Raw genomic sequence first — 20,076 nt, forward strand, 5'->3', positions numbered from 1 at the left:
GTGGTTAGCTCTTCTGTGGTTTGTAACATCAGAGTGTTTTATGTCAAGGACAACATTATCTTGAGCTGTTTTAGCCATTTATTCAGACAGTTCTAAGTCATCTCTTTTTGTTAAGTTGTAGTAAAATTAACAATATGGTGCAATTATGACTCCAGATGAATACATTCACAATTTCCAAATGTTATTGCAGCATCTATCAAACCAAAGTCAAGATAATACATAAAATGTCCTACAATTGACCATAGATTTATGTTACGAGGTTAATTGTAACTTGACCACATTCTTGTTCTTGTCATATAATTTTAAACTACTTTATTTGTTTATTAATGCATTCTTTAGTATAAAAGGGACAGGAGAATGGTACCATTATATCTGAGGAGAGTATTTGAGGTAATATATTCTCAGGCTATGTCACTGGTATCTGTTGCTAGTATAAAGTTTTCTTTACAATATTTGAGGTAAAATATCTTTCTATGTTTGATTATTTGTAACTTCAGCAAATTTGGAATGCTAAGTACATTTTCCATTCCAGTCATATAAATTACAACATCAGTAGTCATGACTATATCACATTGTTAAATTTACTAGAACATCACATCACAATAAAATCACATTTCTGGTATGTGTATGATAGTGTGGAGAGAGAATACTAACCTAATAGGAAGGATCCATCTCAATGCTTGGAACTACATCCCAAGGACAAGATTTCAGTGGTGACTATAAAGAGAAAGTAACTTAAGAACCAATATTCAGGAATCTCTTTTCATTTTTTATTTTTTTATTAGATGTATTTCTTTACTTACATTTCAAATGTTATTCCCCTTCCTGGTTTCCTGTCCATAAGCCCCCAGCCCCTCCCCTCCCACTTCCCCATCTGGGTGTTCCCCGCGTACCTCCCCCTTACTTCCCACCCATATTTCCTTGCACTTGGGGTCCAAACTTTGCAGAACGAAGGGCTTCGCCTTTCACTGGTGCCCCGACAAGGCTATTCTCTGCTATATATGCAGTCGGAGCCCTGGGTCAGTCCATTTATAGTCTTTCAGTAGTGGTTTAGTCCCTGGAAGCTCTGATTAGTTGGCATTCTTGTTTTTATGGGATTGCAAGCTCCTTCAACTCCTTTAATACTTTCTCTAATTCCCCCCAAGGGGGTCCTGTTCAAAGTCCAGTGGTTGCCGCTAGCATTGACCTCTGTATTGGACATGCTCTGGATGTGTCTCTCAGGAGAGATCTAAAGCTGGTCACTTTCAGCATGCATTTTTTAACTTCATCAATTTTATCTAGTTTTGGTGGATATATATATATATATATATATATATATATATATATATATATATATATATATATGCGCCACATGTTGGGCAGGCTCTGAATGGTCGTTCCTTGAGTTGCTGCTCTAAACTTTGCTTCCATATCCCCTCCTATGGATATTTTTCCCCTTTTAAGAAGGAATGGGAGCATACGCATTTTGGTCATCCTTCATCTTGACCTTCCTGTGGTCTGTGGATTGCATCTTGGTAATTCGATCTCTTTTCTAAATTATATGTAACTTAACCATCTTCTTCAGTGTCTTGGAGTCATGAATTTTCCATTGTGACATACTGTGCCGTATATTGAGATTTGGAATAAATAGAATAATAAAATTATGTGTGCAATGTTAAACATTATACTACAATAGTTTTATAGTATAAATGGCCGTTTTGTCAAAAGCAATCTACAGATTCATTGCAATCCCTATCAAATATTTCAACTCACTTCTTCATAGTGTTAGAAAGAACAATTTGCAGATTCATTTCGATTAACAAAAAAAAACAGTATAACAAAAACTATCTTCAATAACAAAAGAACTTCTGGGGGAATCACCATTCCTGATCTGAAGCAGTATTACATAGCAAAGTGATAAAATCTGCATGGTATTGGTATAGAGACAGGCAGGTAGATCACAGGAATAAAACTGAAGACCCAGAAATGAACCCACACACTTGTCATCACTTCATCTTTAACAAAGGAGTTAAAACCATCCAGTGAAAACTAGGTAGGATTTTAAAATAAAATGGTGCTGGTTCAACTGGAGGTCAGCATGTAGAAGAATGCAAACTTGCACATTATTGTCGCCCTGTCCAAGGGGATCAAGGACCTCCACATAAAACCAGATACACTCATACTTCTAGGAAGAAAAGTGGGGAACAGCCTCAAACACAAGGGCACTGGAGAAATTTTCTTGAACAAAATATCAATGGCGTATACTCCAAGATCAAGAATTGACAAATGGGCTTTATAACACTGCCAAGCTTCTGTAACCCAAAGAACTCTGTAATTAAGACAAAATAGCAACTAACAGATTGGGAAAAGATCTTTATCAATCCTATATCAGAAGAAGGTTAATATCAAATATGTACAAAGAACTCAAGAACTTAGATTTCAGAGAGTGAAATAACCCTATTAAAAATGGAGTTGAGAGCAAAACAAAGAATACAGACCTGAAGAATGCCGAATGACTGAGAAGCACCTAAAGAAATGTTCAACATCTTTAGTCATAAGAGAAATGCAAACCAAAACAACCCTGAGATTCCACCTCACACCAGTCAGAATGGCTAAGGTCAAAAACTCAGGTGACAGCAGATGCTGGCAAGGATGTGGAGAAAGAGGAACACTCCTCCATTGTTGGTGGGATTGCAGACTGATACAACCATTCTGGAAATCAGTCTGGGGGTTCCCCAGAAAATTAGACATTGCACTACCTGAGAACTCAGCTATACCTCTCTTGGGCATGTACCCAAGAGATGCTCCAACAAATAAAAAAAGACACATGCTCCACTATGTTCATAACTGCCTTATTTATTTTTTATTAATTTTTTTATTAACATGAGTATTTCTTATTTACATTTCGAGTGTTATTCCCTTTCCCGATTTCTGGGCCAACATCCCTCTAACCCCTCCCCCTCCCCTTCTTTATGTATGTTCCCCCCCATCATCCCCCTATTGCTGCCCTCCCCCCAACAGTCACATTCACTTGGGGTTCAGTCTTAGTAGGACCAAGGGCTTCCCCTTCCCCTGGTGATCTTTCTAGGATATTCATTGCTACCTATGAGGTCAAAGACTAGGGTCAGTCCATGTATAGTCTTCAGGTAGTGGCTTAGTCCCTGGAAGCTCTGGTTGGTTGGAATTGTTGTTCATATGGGGTCTCGAGCCCCTTCAAGCTCTTCCAGTTCTTTCTCTGATTCCTTAAACAGGGGTCCTGTTCTCAGTTCAGTGGTTTGCTGCTGGCATTCGCCTCTGCATTTGCTGTATTCTGGGTGTGTCTCTCAGGAGAGATCTACATCCGGCTCCTGTCGGCCTGCACTTCTTTGCTTCATCCATCTTGTCTAGTTGGATGGCTGTATATGTATGGGCCACATGTGGGGCAGGCTCTGAATGGGTGTCCCTTCTGTCTCTGTTTTAATCTTTGCCTCTCTATTCCCTGCCAAGGGTATTCTTGTTCCCCTTTTAAAGAAGGAGTAAAGCATTCACATTTTGATCATCCGTCTTGAGTTTCATTTGTTCTAGGCATCTAGGGTAATTCAAGCATTTGGGCTAATAGCCACTTATCAATGAGTGCATACCATGTGTGTTTTTCTGTGATTGGGTTACCTCTCTCAGGATGATATTTTCCAGTTCCAACCATTTGCCTACGAATTTCCTAAAGTCATTGTTTTTGATAGCTGAGTAATATTCCATTGTGTAGATGTACGGCATTTTCTGTATCCATTCCTCTGTTGAAGGGCATCTGGGTTTTTTTCCAGCTTCTGGCTATTATAAATAAGGCTGCTATGAGCATAGTGGAGCACGTGTCTTTGTTATATGTTGGGGCATCTTTTGGGTATATACCCAGGAGAACTGCCTCAGGCAGTTCAATGTCCAATTTTCTAGGAATCTCCAGACTGATTTCCAGAATGGTTGTACCAGTCTGCAATCCCACCAACAATGGAGGAGTGTTCCTCTTTCTTTGCATCCTCGCCAGCACCTGCTGTCACCTGAGTTTTTGATCTTAGCCATTCTGACTGCTGTGAGGTGAATTCTCAGGCTTGTTTTGATTTGCATTTCCCTTATGACTAAAGATGTTGAACATTTCTTTAGGTGTTTCTCAGCCATTCTGCATTCCTCAGTTGTGAATTCTTTGTTTAGCTCTGAACCTCATATTTTTAATAGGGTTATTTGTCTCCCTGCGGTCTAACTTCTTGAGTTCTTTGTATATTTTGGATATAAGCCCTCTATCTGTTGTAGCATTGGTAAAGACCTTTTCCCAGTCTGTTGGTTGCCATTTTGTCCTAACCACAGTGTCCTTTGCTTACAGAAGCTTTGCAGTTTGATGAGATCCCATTTGTTGATTCTTGATCTTAGAGCATAAGCCATTGGTGTTTTGCTCAGGAAATTTTTTCCAGTGCCCATGTGTTCGAGATGCTTCCCCAATTTTCTTCTATTAGTTTGAGTGTATCTGGTTTGATTTGGAGGTCCTTGATCTGCTTTCACTTAAGCTTTGTACAGGGTGATAAGCATGGATCGATCTGCTTTCTTCCACATGTTGTCCTCCAGTTGAACCAGCACCATTTGCTAAAAATGCTATCTTTTTTCCATTGGATGGTTTTGGCTCCTTTGTAAAAAATCAAGTGACCATAGGTGTGTGGGTTCATTTCTGGGTCTTCAATTCTGTTCCATTGGTCTATCTGTCTGTCTCTGTACCAATACCATGCAGTTTTTATCACTATTGCTCTGTAATACTGCTTGAGTTCAGGGATAGTGATTCCCCCTGAAGTCCTTTTATTGTTGAGGATAGTTTTAGCTATCCTGGGTTTTTTGTTATTCCAGATGAATTTGCAAATTGTTCTGTCTAACTCTTTGAAGGATTGGATTGCTATTTTGATGGGGATTGCATTGAATCTGTAGATCACTTTTGGTAAAATGGCCATTTTTACTATATTAATCCTGCCAATCCATGAGCATGGGAGATCTTTCCATCTTCTGAGGTCTTCTTCAATTTCTTTCTTCAGAGTCTTGAAGTTCTTATTGTACAGATCTTTTACTTGCTTGGTTCAAGTCACACCAAGGTACTTTATATTATTTGGGTCTATTATGAAGGGTGTTGTTTCCCTAATTTCTTTCTCGGCTTGTTTTTCTTTTGTGTAGAGGAAGGCTACTGATTTATTTGAGTTAATTTTATACCCAGCCACTTTGCTGAAGTTGTTTATCAGCTTTAGTAGTTCTCTGGTGGAACTTTTGGGATCACTTAAATATACTATCATATCATCTGCAAATAGTGATATCTTGACATCTTCTTTTCCAATCTGTATCCCCTTGATCTCCTTTTGTTGTGTGATTGCTCTGGCTACAACTTCAAGAACTATATTGAATAAGTAGTGAGAGAATATTCCTCAGCTGAAAAGAACCCAGATGCCCTTCAACAGAGGAATGGATACAGAAAATGTGGTACGCCTATACAATGGAATATTACTCTGCTATCGAAAACAATGAAATTCATAGGCAAATGGATGGATCTGGAAAATATCATCCTGAGTGAGGTAACCCAATCAGAGAAAAACACACATGGTATGCACTCATTGTTAATTGAACATTAGCCCAAATGCTCGAATCACTCTAGATGCACAGAACACATGAAACTCAAGAAAGATGACCAAAATGTGTATTCTTCACTCTTTTTTTTTAAACGAGGAACAATAGTACACTTGTATGGGAATAGGGAGGCAAATTTACAACAGAGGCTGAAAGAACACACGTTCAGAGACTGCCCCACATGTGGCCCATACATATACAGCCACCAAACTAGATAAGATGGATGAAGCAATGAAGTGCAGGCCGACAGGAACTGGATGTAGATCTCTCGTGAGAGACACTGCCAGAATATGGTAAATTTGTAGGCTAATGCCTGCAGCAAACCACTGAACTGAGAACAGGATCCCTGTTGAAGGATTCAGAGAAATGACTAAAAGAGCTTGAAGGGGCTTGAGACCACATATGAACAATGCCAACCAACCAGAGCTTCCAGGGACTAAGCCACTACCCAAAGACTCTACATGGATTGACCTTGGGCTCCAACTGCATAGGTAGCAATGAATAACCTAGTAAGGGCACCAGTGGAAGGGGAAGCTCTTGGTCCTGCCAATACTGAACCCTCAGTGAACAGGATTGTTGGGGGGAGGGGAGTAATGGGGGTAGAGGGAGGGATTAAGAGGATGTTGGCCTGGAAACCGGGAAAGGTAATAATAATTGAAATGTAAATAAGAAATACCCAATATAATAAAGATGAAGAAAAAATGGGGTACAGAGCTAAAGACAGAATTTTCAACTGATGGATATCAAATGGCTGAGAAGTCCCTAAAGAAATGTTCAAAATCATTAGTCATCTTGGAAATGCAAATCAAAACAACCCTGAGTTTCCACCTCACACCACTCAGAATGGCTAAGATAAAAACTCAGGTGACAGCAGATGTTGGCAAGGATATGGAGAAAGAGGAAAATTCCTCCATGGTTGGTAGGATTGCCAGTTGGTACAACCACTCTGGAAATCAGCCTAGCGATTCTTCAGATGTTTGAATATAGAACTACCTGAGGACCCAGCTATACCAATCCTGGGCATTTACCTAAGTGATGCTCCAACATACATCAAAGACACATGGTCCACTATGTTCATAGTGGAAAGATCCTAAATGCCCTTCAACAGAGGAATGGATACAGAAAATGTAGTACATCTACACAATGGAGTGCTGCTCATCTAATAAAATCAATGACTTCTCTTTTCTTCCGTTTTCATTAAATTAGATATTTCTTATTTACATTTCAAATGTTATTACCTTTCCCAGTTTCCACTCCATCAGCTCCCTAAGCCCTCCTCCTCCCCTTCTATATGGGTGTTCCCCTCCCAATCCACCCCCCATTACTGGTCTCTCCCAACAATCACATACACTGGGGGTCCAGCCTTTGAGAGACCAAGGGCTTCCCCTTCCACTGGTGCCCCTACAAGGCTATTCATTGATATTAGAATTTGGAGCCCAGGGTGAGTCCATGTATAGTCTTGGGTAGTGGCTTAGTCCCTGGAAGCTCTAGTTGGTTGGCATTGTTGTTCTTATGGGATCTCAAGCCCCTTCAGCTCTTTCAGTCCTTTCTCTGACTCATCCAACGGGCTCCTGTTCTTGGCTCAGTAGTTTGCTGCTAGCATTCACCTCTGAATTTGACATATTCTGGCTGTGTCTCTCAGGAGAGATCTGAATCAGTTTCCTGTCAGCCTGCACTTCTTAGCTTCATCCATTTCATTTAGTTGGTGGCTGTATATGTATGGGCCACATGTGACCCAGGCTCTGAATGGCCATTCCTTTGGTCTCTGTTCTAAACTTTGCCTGCATATCTGAAGCGCCCGCCCTGACCAGCAAGGAAGACACAACATCGTCGGCTCTTCTTAACAGCCTTTATTGCAGGAACACCTAATTGTTAATACGGGGACCCCAAGGAGCAAAGGCACTTGCCTTATATACAAAACAGACTGTGGCTGTAAATTTGTCCACTGGGGATTGGTGGAGTATGAAATACCTATTTAGCATGAATATCACCCTGGCCTTGTAGGTGCTGGGGGTATGCCAACACATGTGCTGTAGGTGTTTACCACAAATGACCACTGGATGTCGGCGCCATCTTTAGCCGCTCCCTACATCTCCCTCTTTTTTGTTTTATTAAAAATGAACCCATTAGATGGAGGTAGTGGTCTGAGAGAGGTCAGACATGCCTCACAGAGTGCACAGCTCAGCCATGCCGAGCCACTCTTGCAGTTAGGACTGCACCCTAATGGCAATAAATGAACTTATGCTGTAACACACCATTCTGGGCTATATGTGTTGGTTGTGCAGAGGAGCATTTGACCAGCCCTTATGTTCAAACGGGGTGTAGCCACCTCTGTCTATGACTGGTCTAGATCAGGGTGTCACGTTAATATTGTCATTGCTCCTGTCTTAGGTCATTCCTCTCGATAGCTTGGCCTTACCCATCCTTGGATTAACCCTATCACCACCTGGCTCCTGCCTTAGGTTGGTCTGAGACCGAGGAAAGTTGCCCGTCTCTGGATACAATGGTTTCACATGACAGTGACAAAATGACAAAATACGATCTAGGGCGAACTCTTAACTTTTCAAAGAGGCCAGCCATATGTTGGGAGATGCACCACTTTCAATGGCAACCATAGCTTGGTAAACAATCGCTTTGTGTCTGGCATGCTCTCGTTGTAAACGGCAAAAAAGCCATAGACATACTCCACATCCCAAGAGGACAATGGCCACCCAGGCAAACATGCCACACCATTCTTTAAAAAAGGAGAAAGCATTGGTAATCCATGAAGTGAAATCTCCAAACATGATAGGTTCCAATCTAGTGTTGTTAAGGACAGCAATCTGCATAAGCAATTGTCTTGATAATTGCTCTGCTTTCATGGACCAGTTTCCTTTCAGATAATTCGAGATTTCTTTGCTCTGTTGAGAATACTGAGAGAAGTTAGCTTGCAAAGGAGTAATACTAAAGCCTCTAAGGGAGGAAACACAGGACAACTGTGTCATATAATATAATGCTTCAATTTGTTCATGGATCAAATCTATCCATTGATTAGCTAATAGAAGACCAGATGCCAAGTGGGAATTAAATTCTTCTTGTATCTCTAGTGCCACTGCGATTTTTTCCACAATCTGGTTGATAGTCTCAGCCGTCTGTACTTGATTAGTCATAGCAATCTTGGCTGTTGTTGCTGTAGCGGCTGACAGTACAATGGCTGAAATTATAGCTGCCGTAATACCAAAATCCCTTTTAGTTCTTAGTAAATGAAGTATGGGAAAATTATCTGGGTTGGCTTCTATTGGGACTGGCACAAAAGAAGGAATCTTGACCATCACTGCGGTATCATTGGTGCCATCCCAGCATTCAGCTAAATAACAAACTACATCAGAGCTATTACAATTTAAAGCATTATTGCTTACATTAGTGCTTATCAGAAAGAAGAAAGGTGGTCTAACACATACTGAAGCTCCAATGGCAGTATCATTTGCCAAAAGGCCATTAATCTTTACATTTACTAAACTGGTTTTGTTATTCGTCCTAGTGGCTGAAATATTATACAATGTAAAGTCTTCACCTAATAATTGGGGAAAAGGAATTAGAGATGTGTATGCTCCCTGTTCATTTGATAATACCCATTGATACCAAGGTCAAAAATTTTGCTTGCCAGTCTTATTTTTCCCCCGATCATACTGTACCTGGTCAAGAGGAGGGGAAAACTCAAATTCTGGTAGGAATTGTTTTTCTCTATGGAATGGACTCTGACATGGGGTAAAATCAGGTGGAAATTCTTGATATGGGGGGCAAGTAGGTAAGACTCTACGGCAGGTAGAGTTATGCAGTGTGTGAATGCCTTGCCCCGGATGTGATGGAAAACTACAATTATGTATAAAAATCAAAGTTGTAATGTTCAAATCAGCAGAATTATTGACTGACATGTCTCCACTGCCTGAAGAGGCTCCTTGGGTAATTTGACTCAAAGCAGCCAGGATGGTCTCAGTGCCCATATCACATTGCTAACAGGATCTAACCAATTAGCCAATGTGTTCCTTTGCAGCCATATACAAGGCTGGGAGGAATTTTTAAGAGTGAAACATAATGTATGTAAAAAAAGAAAGATTAGTGGCAGTATACTGTTGGGGCGATTCTCCATTTGGCACTATACAAGGAACACCACGCAAACAGGAGGTGGAGAAAAAAGTTGGCAAGACAGTAGAATTGCTATGAACTGGCATAGGTTCTGGCCAGGATCTGGCAATAGCCCACAGCGTGAGTGAATTAACCTGGATCACCATTCCCAGTAGTAATAGTAGAGTTCGTAGTCTCATCTTTAGAAATAGCAGGAGGCAGTTTGGGAGTCAAACGTTCAGGCACCCAGATTGGATTGTCTTGATTCTGTGGAAGAACACAAACAGCTCCCCTAGATCTCGAAATTATGGGATCTGGGCCACACCATTCATCAGTTAAGATATCCTTCCACTTTACGTCTGCATTAGTCATAGGTTTAGTAGCAGCATGGCGATCCACAGAAAAGCAGCCATGCGCATCCAAAATTAAGAAATTTAGAGAAAACAAAGCTAAAGAAAGTTGTTCTTTTGGTGTTCGGCCGCTAGCAATTCCCTCTTTTTGTTTTTGTAGAAGCTCTTTTAAGGTACGATGTGCTCTTTCCACAATTCCTTGACCCTGGGGATTGTATGGTAATCCAGTAGTATGACTGACCTGCATTGTCTGGCAAAATGCCTGAAAGGACTTTGCAGTGTAGGCAGGCCCATTGTCTGTCTTGAGACTATCAGGCTTTCCCCAGGCTGCCCACACCTCTAAGCAATGACTAATGACATTACGAGCCTTTTCACCAGTCACCAGAGTGGCATATATAATACCGGAACAGGTATCAACAGAAACATGAGCATATTTCAAATTTCCAAATTGAGACATGTGTGTGACATCCATCTGCCAAAGTTTTAGTGGAATCAGACCACGAGGGTTAATCCCCACCTGAGGAGGGTGGTGAAACTGAACACAATTCTGGCAACATAACACCACATCAGGAGCCGCAGCTCTAGAGATTTTAAATTTTTGTTGAAGTGTGAAAGCAGGAACATGAAACTTTTGATGAAATTCTCTAGCGAGATCAATTGGAGTACTAGCATCTACCAGGGCGTAATTATGGCCATGGGACCAGGCAAATTAGTATGAGCTCGAATATGTTGTATGAAAAATTTATTCTTTCTGGCCCAAATCAATTTTGTAATTCTAAAAGAATTTGACATACAGTACTAGTTGACCTAATTGGCCCTGCAATTTCAAGTGATCACACAGCGTTAACTACATAAGCAGAATCAGAAATTAAATTAAAAGAATCATGAAATCTTTTAAAAACTTCCAATACAATTTTGAATTCTATAACTTGGGGGGTGCCTGGACTGTATTGAATTAATACTGGTCCTTGAGAATCAACCATATAGGCACCTACACCTGTTTTGGAGCCATCTGTATAAATATCTAACGCTCCAGACAAAGGCTCTGAGGCAGTGATCTTAGGAAAGATCACTGGATGTTCAGTAAAAAAAATTGTAGGAAAGGATCCTTAGAATAATGATTGTTAAACTCTCCATCAAAACTACAGTGTAATATGGCCCAATCATCTATCAAGGCACACAATGTTTCCATATGAGTTGCAGTATATGGTATAATAATTTTCTTGGGTAAAATACCAAAATGCTGAATACAAGATTTAACAACTAAGATAACAAGCTGTGCAACAGCAGAAGGATAATATTCAAGGGTTTTATTTGGAGAAATATGCGGATAAATCCACAGAAGCGGTCCTTGTTGCCATAGCACTCCTGTAGGCTGACGAAAGGTTCTCAGTATACACAAAAAGAGATCCTCCTTTTCCTTGTACCTTCTTAGCATTGCCTTTTCCTGTCTTTCTTCTACTTTCCTTAAAGATAATCGTGCTTCCTTGGTTAAAGCACGGGGTTAAGTAAGCTGAGAATCCCCTTTCAGGATCTCATAGAGTGGCTGTAAATCTATATTTGGCATTTTAATATAGGGTCGAATCCAATTTATGCTTCCTAGTAATTTCTGAAAATCATTTAATGTTTTTAAATGATCTTTTCCGTCAAGTAGCTGACAAAAGAATTGTAACCAGTTCACCTGGGACTTTCAGGACCTCAGTAGCGGCCCTTTATCAAACTTTCTCAGTGGGCTAAAGGCCCATGGAAAAGAAAACATTAATCTTGACCTTGCCCACAGACAAATTCCTGAATTCTAAATTTTGACTGGCAAAACAAAGTTTTTCGCAGTTTGTTGTAGATTCTTTTTTTCTGAAACTATTTTAGGGGCTTCTCTGTCCCCAAACCTGGGGCATTTTTACCATAGGGGCAGGAGCTGGCTGCTGAGGGGATAGGATCAAAGGCACTCTCCATGTTAATGATGACTAACGGGAAATGTAACTTAATGCTGGAGACTGACTCCTCTCTTGGAATAAGGCCAGCAGATAAGGTAGGCTCCCTTAAAGAACTTCTCTTAATGAGCACTCTCTTTCTGTGAGCAAAAGTTGAAGGTCAGGCCACTAAAGGCAGAAATGCTTTTCTTGTTCTTGTTTCTTTAGAGTCTTTCCCCACCTCACTCTCAGCCTTTTCAGATTGTTCCTCCTGTAGCATTTCTAACGAAGCCTGTCCCTTTTTTATAGCCTGCTGACAGCACTTCTGATCTTCTAGGCAGCTACACATTAAGTGCCATACCGGCTGAAACTCTGCCTTTAGGATTCCTTGCTCCCAAGTGAAATTTAAATCTTTCCCAGCTTATCTCAGCTGTCCACCCTCAGATCCCCAGAGACAGCGAGCCAAGGTGCAATGGCTTCGCATTCACTAAGAAATCTCTCTATAGTGCTTCTTTTTATCCTAAGCCTTTTTCTTTTAAACAGCTCTTGAAGAGCCAGAAAAATTGGGTGAGACTGAGAAGTCTCCATGCTCACTGCAGCAGATCTACAGCTAGTTTCACCCCCCACTACTGTGTGGGCTGGGAGCACAAGCACAGATAAAACACTGTGCTTCAAAAATTAACGTTGGCTATCAACCAACACACTGCCACTAGAGCGGGGTCCATAAAATTAAATCTCCTTTTCTTTTCTTTTCTCCCTTCGAGACCTTTTCTCCCTCCGACATGCTTTCTTGTTGCTCTGTAAGGATTCTCTGACCTATTCTAATAGCTTCCTCACATCGTTTATCTTCTAAGCAGGCACGGACCATTCGCCAGAGCGACTTTGTCCCTGGTTTAAGCGTGCCCTCTGTTATTTCCCTATCCAGATCTCTTCCTAACTTGTCCCATGCCTGTAAAGTAAGAGTCCCTGACACTATAAACCACGGAGCACAACGATCACACTCATCAAGAAAACTCAGCAGGATTTTCCTTTCGATTTTAAGCTTACGCTGACCAAGAAGCTCCTGAAGAGCTGACAGGAGTGGGGTGGAGTGTGAGTTTCCCATGCTTAACGAGTTTTTACAATCGATTTACGAGCAGGGTGGGCTGGCATGTTTATTTACACACGATCCTGTGGCCCATCACTAGTTGGCTCTTCCCAGCAAATGCATTCGTGCCCCAGACGGTGGAAATTCAAACAGTAGCAACACCACAACACAAAAAGAGTAAACGGCAAAAGTGCTAGTCCAACCCACAGAGGATCAAATGAGAAAGACAACATTGCTGTGCTCCACAAACCCCTTTTTCCTCTAATCCAAGGCTCTCACCGTCTCTGTTTACTCCAGAGAACTTTATAGTCCCTTTTACCCGGGAGCCTTACAGTCCTGTGTCCAGGACTATTACAGTCTCTGCTTACCTCCAGAGAACTGGCTGGTCCCTTACCTGGGAGCTTTCTGATGTCACCGTCCTGAGGCTGAAAAGTTCTGAGATCCACAAGAGATAAGACTCGGGGTCCCCGTACGGGCCACCAGTTGAAGCGCCCACCCTGACCAGCATGGAAGATGCAACACCGTTGGACTCTTCTTAACAGCCTTTATTGCAGGAACACCTAATTGTTAATACGGGGACCCCAAGGAACAAAGGCACTTGCCTTATATATAAAACAGACTGTGGCTGTAAATTTGTCCACTGGGGATTGGTGGGGTATGAAATACCTATTTAGCATGAATATCACTCTGGCCTTGTAGGTGCTGGGGGTATGCCAACACATGCGCTGTAGGTGTTTACCACAAAAGACCACCGGATGTTGGCGCCATCTTTAGCCACTCCCTACACATATCCCCTCCTATTTGTATTTTTGCTCCCCTTTTAAAGAAGGCGTGGTGCATCCACATTTTGGTCATCCTACTTGAGTTTCATGTGTTCTGTGCATCTTGGGTTATTTGAGCATTGGGGCTAATATCCACTTATCAATGAGTGCATACCTTGTGTGTGTGTGTGTGTTTTTTTTTGTGATTGGGTTTCCTCACTAAGAATGATATTTTCTAGTTCCATCCATTTACCTATGACTTTCATGAAGTCATTGTTTTTGATAGCTGAGTAGTATTCCGTTGTATAGATGTCCCACATTTTGTGTATCCATTCTTCTGTTGAAGGGTATCTGGGTTTTTCCCAGCTTCTGGCTATTATAAATAAGGCTGCCATGAACATAGTGGTGCATGTGTTTTTGTTGTATGTTGAAGCATCTTTTCGGTAAATGCCAAGGAGTGGTATAGCTGGGTTCTCAGGCCGTACAACATCCAATTTTCTGGGGAACATCCAGACTGGGAAGAAAAATATTGATACGAGAGGATATGGAGACAAAATTTGGAGCAGAGACTGAATGAATGGCCATTCACAGCCGGCCACCATGGGGATCCAGCCTATATATATATATATATATATATATATGTGTGTGTGTGTGTGTGTGTGTGTGTGTGTGTGTGTGTGTGTGTGTAGCTACTAAAATTATACAATATTGATGAAGCCATGAGGTACATGCTGACAGGAGCCTGATACTCCTGTCTCTTGAGCTGCTCAGCTAGAACTTGATAAATACAAAGGCAAATGCTAGGAGCAAATCATTGAACTGAGAATGGGGTCCCCATTGGAGAAATTAGAGAAAGGATTAAAAAAGTTGAAAGAACTTGCAAACCCATAAGTACTGTAATGCCACCCAACAGGAGCTCCCAGGGATTCAACCACTACCCAAAGCTTACACATGATCAGACACATGGCTTCAGCTTCATTTGTAGCAGAGGATGGCCCTTTGGGGCACCAATGGGAAGGGAAGCCCTTGTTCCTGCCAAGGTTAGACCACAGTGTAGAAAAATGTCATGGCAGAGAGGCAAGAATGGGAGGTATTTGGGGAGGGGGAACAATCTTATAGAGGGTAGGGGGATGGGCTAGGAGGCACATGGACAGGAAACGAGGAAAGGGGATAACATTTGAAATGCAAATCAAAAGTATCCAATAAAACAAAAACCAAAAACCAAAGAAAAAAAAAACCAAGGGGGATTACTCAAGGTAATAAATCATGGTCATAATATTTTTTAAATTTATTTGAAGGGAAGTATTTCAAATTATATATTATTGGAAAAACAATAGTATGTGTCAGTGAGATATCTCAGTGGGAAATGCAGCCTGCTGCCTAGCCCAATGACCTGGGTGTAACTCCTGTGGACCCAAATGGATTACAGGGAAAACTAACTCTGGACAATTGTCCTCTGCCTCTCAGGGTCGCTCAAAGGTTCCTGGTGAGACAGGTTTTGTTTGTTTCCAGCTAACAGACCAACAAATGCCTGGTTCTTTCACCAGGAAAGAGAGTTAACATCAGTGTAGTGATTGCTGACCACACATCAGGATCTCAATTTACAAATTCTTCTGTTATTCTGGGAATCACAACATGAATGGCTGCAGGATTGTTTTGTGAAACATCCCTGTTCTCTGGCACGGATAGGAAGATAACCCCTCTTCTGCCATGTGGGCTCTGATGTCCAGTCTTCAGAACCCATGTCTTCTTGTGTGTCTCTGGTTCTGAGAGCCTGACTTTGCTGTTCCCTGTTTGGTCTTGGAGGTAATGATACTTTTTAATAAACGTGGGAGAGAATGTTGTGTAGGGAGCGGTGCGACAGCTGTATGATAATGAAGTGAATCTGGCGCCCTCCTAACAACAGTACTGAGCATGCGTGGAGTTTTGCACCTGACGTCAGCCTGGCTGGGGCGGTACTATGCTAAATGGGAGTTCATGCCTCGCCAATCTCTGGAGGACAAGTAGCTGGGATGGCAGTGGGGTGACTCGTGCCCCACCAATCCCTGAAAGAATAGCATACTGTTGTGTATATAAGCCGAGCGGCTTTGCCGCTCGGCGCGGTAACACTTAAAGCTGTAACACTTGGAGCTGTAACACTTGGAGCTGTAACACTTAGGGCTGGCTGCCGCCGCCTCCCTGTATCAACAAAGAAGGTGTCCTGCAGTAAAGGCTGTTGAGAAGAATCCAACCGTGTTGCGTCTTCCTTGCCGGACGAGGTGGGCGCGACAAAGTGGTGGCCCGTACAGGGACGAGGACATCCTCGTGGATCTCAGAACTCTTCAGCTTCAGGAGGAGCGACGTCGGAAAAGTTTGTAAGGGACGATAAAGTTCTCTGGAGGTGAGCAGAGACGATGGGAGCCTTGGGTTAGAGGCTAAAAGGTCTGCGGTCTGCAGCAATGTTGTTTCAAGTTGTTCCTTTGTGGGCAGGTTTTATAATTTTGTTTCTTTTCGTCTTTGTGTTGTGTGTTTGCTTTCTTTAAAATTGCCACCGTCCCGGACGGGAGTGCACTTGCTCGGAGTAGCCAACAGGTGCCAGGCTACGGAGTTGGGTATAAACCAACAGGCCAGCTTGCTAAAAAACCGCTTGCAAATAAGTTCATTGAGTATGGGAAGCTCACATTCCAGCCCACTCCTGACAGCTCTCCAGGAGCTCCTTAATCGGCGTAAGCTAAAAGTTGAAAGGAAAATCCTGTCAAGTTTTCTTGATGAATGCGATCGTTGTGCTCCGTGGTTTATAGTGTCAGGATCTCTTACCTTGTGAGCATGGGACAAATTGAGAAGGGATCTAGATAAAGAAGCCACAGAGGGCAAGCTTAGACCCGGATCAAAGCCTCTTTGGCGAATAGTCCGTGCTTGTTTAGAGGATAAGCGATGTGAGGAAGTCGTTAGAACAGGTCAGAGAATCCTTGCAGAGCATCAAGAAAGTATGTCAGAGGGAGAAAAGGTCCCAAAGAAAGAAAGGAAAAGAAAAGGAGACAAAAGGAACAGAGAGAAGGCAGAGATAAAAAAGGAGATAATCAGGACCAGGAAATAGATAAGATATATCCCTCCTTAAAAGCCTTGACTTTAGAAATGTCAGATGAGTCAGAACTTAGTGAGGATGGTGAGGCTGATCTTGAGGAAGAGGCTGCTCAGTATGAGGGGGAGAGATGTGATCCAGACTGGCCACATGCTAACACCACGTGGCAAGGAGGCAGACAATTAGGCAAAAAGGTAGTTATACCAAACGCACCTCCGTACAACCCTCAACATAAAAGCATAGCGAGGCCTGCAAAAGGTACTTCCTTTTGCCCAGAGGTATGGAGAGAAGTGGGATTAAGTTTCCCAGTATTTTTGGATGCCAATGGGCAACGATATCATGAACCCGTTGACTTTAAGACTATAAAGCAATTGGCAGAATCAGTTAGAACTTATGGGGTCAGTGCAGCTTTTGTTGTGGCTCAAGTTGAGGCTCTTGCTAGGTATTGCCTCACCCCTGGGGATTGGGGGAGTCTGGCTAAGGCCTGCCTCTCCTCAGGTCAATACTTGGATTGGAAATCTTATCTTTTTGAACATGCTAATGCTCAGGCCGCCATTTATCTGGCCTCAGGAGCAGACCCTCAGAGACATTGGGATGCTGACATGCTATTGGGTCTAGGGAGATTCGCTCTGGACCAGACCGGTTATCCAGAGCAAGTTTATAGCCAAATTAATGGAGTAGCCATCAAGGCATGGAAAGCACTGCCTAATAGGGGCGCAGTCTCCGGGAACCTTACCAAGGTTCTGCAAGGACCTACAGAGCCGTTTTCAGACTTCGTGGCCCGCATGGTAGAGGCCGCTACCAAAATCTTCGGAGACCCTGATGCAGCCATGCCGCTCATTAAACAGCTGGTATATGAGCAATGTACAAAAGAATGTAGGAATGCCATAACACCATACAAACATAAAGGTTTAGAGATTTGGATGAAAGTCTGCAGGGAACTGGGAGGACCATTGACTAATGCTGGTCTAGCGGCAGCTGTGGTACAATTAGGGAAAACCGCTACCACGGATACCTGTTTCCAATGTGGCCATAAAGGGCATTATCGAAAACAGTGCCCTGAAAGGAGTAGGGGGAAAATTAGCAATAGACCCAAGCAGCCTGGACTATGTCCACGATGTAAGAAGGGAAACCACTGGGCAAATGAGTGTCGATCTGTGAAAGACTTGGATGGCCGACCCCTAGTGACAGGATATGGTGGTGCACAGCCAAAAAACGGACAACGGGGCCCACGTCCCCAGGGCCCTCAAATATATGGGGCTCTGCAGGGCGACAGACAAGGACAGGACAATCAGAGGCCTTGGCCTTTCCTTCGCCACCCGAAGGAGAGCCGTTAAAGGCTCCGCAGGACTGGACCTCCACTCCACCACCAGACTCATACTGACCCCCCAAATGGGAGTGCAGCCTGTAGATACAGATTTTAGAGGAACCCTCCCTAAAGATACAGTTGGGCTTTTGTTGGGATTCTCCTCCTCTGCCCTGGACGGTTTGCAGATTGTGCCCGGAGTAATTGATCCTGATTATTTAGGTACAGTAAAAGTGCTGGTAGCCTCCCCCCAGGGTGTCACTGCCATTTCCCCTGGAGACAGAATCGCTCAAATGCTGCTTCTGCCCAGCTTACATAAGCGCTTTCCTGCTGAAAATAGGATTAGAAGGGATAGGGGCTTGGGATCTACAGGTTCCCGATTTGCCTTTATCTCATTGGAAATGAGTGATCGTCCAATGTTAACATTGACTGTGGAGGGACGTTCATTCCTTGGTCTATTGGATACTGGAGCAGATCGTAGTATTATCTCTGCTCATGACTGGTCACCCAGATGGCCTACACAAACATCGTCTCAGGCCCTACGTGGTTTAGGGTACGAAATGGCTCCTTTAATGAGCTCAAAAGAATTGACGTGGAGAGATACAGAAGGGAGATCAGGAAAGATCACTCCTTATGTTATAGACATTCCAGTAACGCTGTGGGGCAGAGATGTTTTGGTAGAGCTGGACATGAGACTGACAAATGATTACTCCCCACAAGTCCAGGATATGATGGCAAAAATGGGTTACGTGCCTAGAAAGGGTCTGGGAAAGAAATTACAAGGACGAGTTGACCCAGTACTGTCAAAACAAAAACATGACAGGACGGGTCTGGGTTTTTCCTAGGGGCCGTTGAGGGGGGAATACCCATTACATGGAAAACGGAGGAGCCTTTATGGGTTCCTCAATGGCCTCTATCCTCTGAAAAATTAATTGCTGCTGCCGAATTAGTATTCGAACAATTACAATTAGGACATATTCAACCATCCAGATCACCTTGGAATACGCCTATATTTGTTATTAAGAAAAAGTCAGGAAAATGGCGGTTATTACATGATCTAAGAGCTATTAATTCTCAAATGCAAATAATGGGTCCCATACAGAAAGGTATACCATTACTCTCCAGCATTCCTGCTGAATGGCCTATTATTATTATTGATATTAAAGATTGCTTTTTTTCTATCCTTCTTGCTCCACAAGATAGCGTGCGATTTGCATTTACTTTGCCATCTATGAATAATGAGGAACCTGATAAGCGCTATCAGTGGGTGGTCTTACCTCAAGGTATGGCAAATAGTCCTACTATGTGTCAACTTTATGTAGGACAGGCCCTACGGCCTGTACGTGACCAATTCCCAAAATTAAGAATGATTCATTTCATGGATGATATCTTGCTTTCTGCTAAAGATCATGGCACCCTGGAAGTAGCTTATGTAAAAGTGGTTAAGGCGCTTGAAAGCAACCAATTGTGCATAGCACCTGAAAAAGTCCAAATGGGCCAAATGGGAGAATACTTAGGAACAAAAATCACTCCTCATAGTATTTCTCCTCAAAAAATTGAATTACGAAAAGACCATTTAAAAACATTAAATGACTTTCAAAAATTACTAGGAAGCATAAATTGGATTCGACCCTATATAAAAATGCCCAATGTAGATTTACAACCACTTTATGAGATCCTGAAAGGGGATTCTCAGCTTACTTCACCCCGTGTTTTAACCAAGGAAGCACGATTATCCTTGAGGAAAGTAGAAGAAAGACTAGAAAAGGCAATACTAAAAAGGTATAAGGAAGAGGAAGATCTGCTTTTGTGTATACTGAGAACTTTTCGTCAACCTACAGGAGTATTTTGGCAACAAGGTCCACTTCTTTGGATTTATCCCCATATTTCTCC

At 42.4% G+C, this 20,076-nt stretch overlaps 2 protein-coding genes across 2 annotated transcripts; one reads left to right on the forward strand and one right to left on the reverse strand.

Moving 5' to 3' along the window:
• Window positions 8,160-8,915, reverse strand: LOC148002258 (endogenous retrovirus group K member 13-1 Env polyprotein-like). The gene has a single exon (XM_087579491.1). The coding sequence runs from the start codon at window positions 8,913-8,915 to the stop codon at window positions 8,160-8,162; it is 756 nt and encodes a 251-aa protein (XP_087435617.1).
• Window positions 16,931-18,214, forward strand: LOC148002259 (igE-binding protein-like). The gene has a single exon (XM_087579492.1). It carries the CDS (start codon window positions 16,931-16,933, stop codon window positions 18,212-18,214), a length of 1,284 nt encoding a protein of 427 aa, XP_087435618.1.

This window comes from Rattus norvegicus, chromosome 12, assembly GCF_021556685.1.
Source record: "Rattus norvegicus strain SHRSP/BbbUtx chromosome 12, alternate assembly SHRSP_T2T, whole genome shotgun sequence".
In the NCBI taxonomy this organism is placed as follows: domain Eukaryota; kingdom Metazoa; phylum Chordata; class Mammalia; order Rodentia; family Muridae; genus Rattus; species Rattus norvegicus.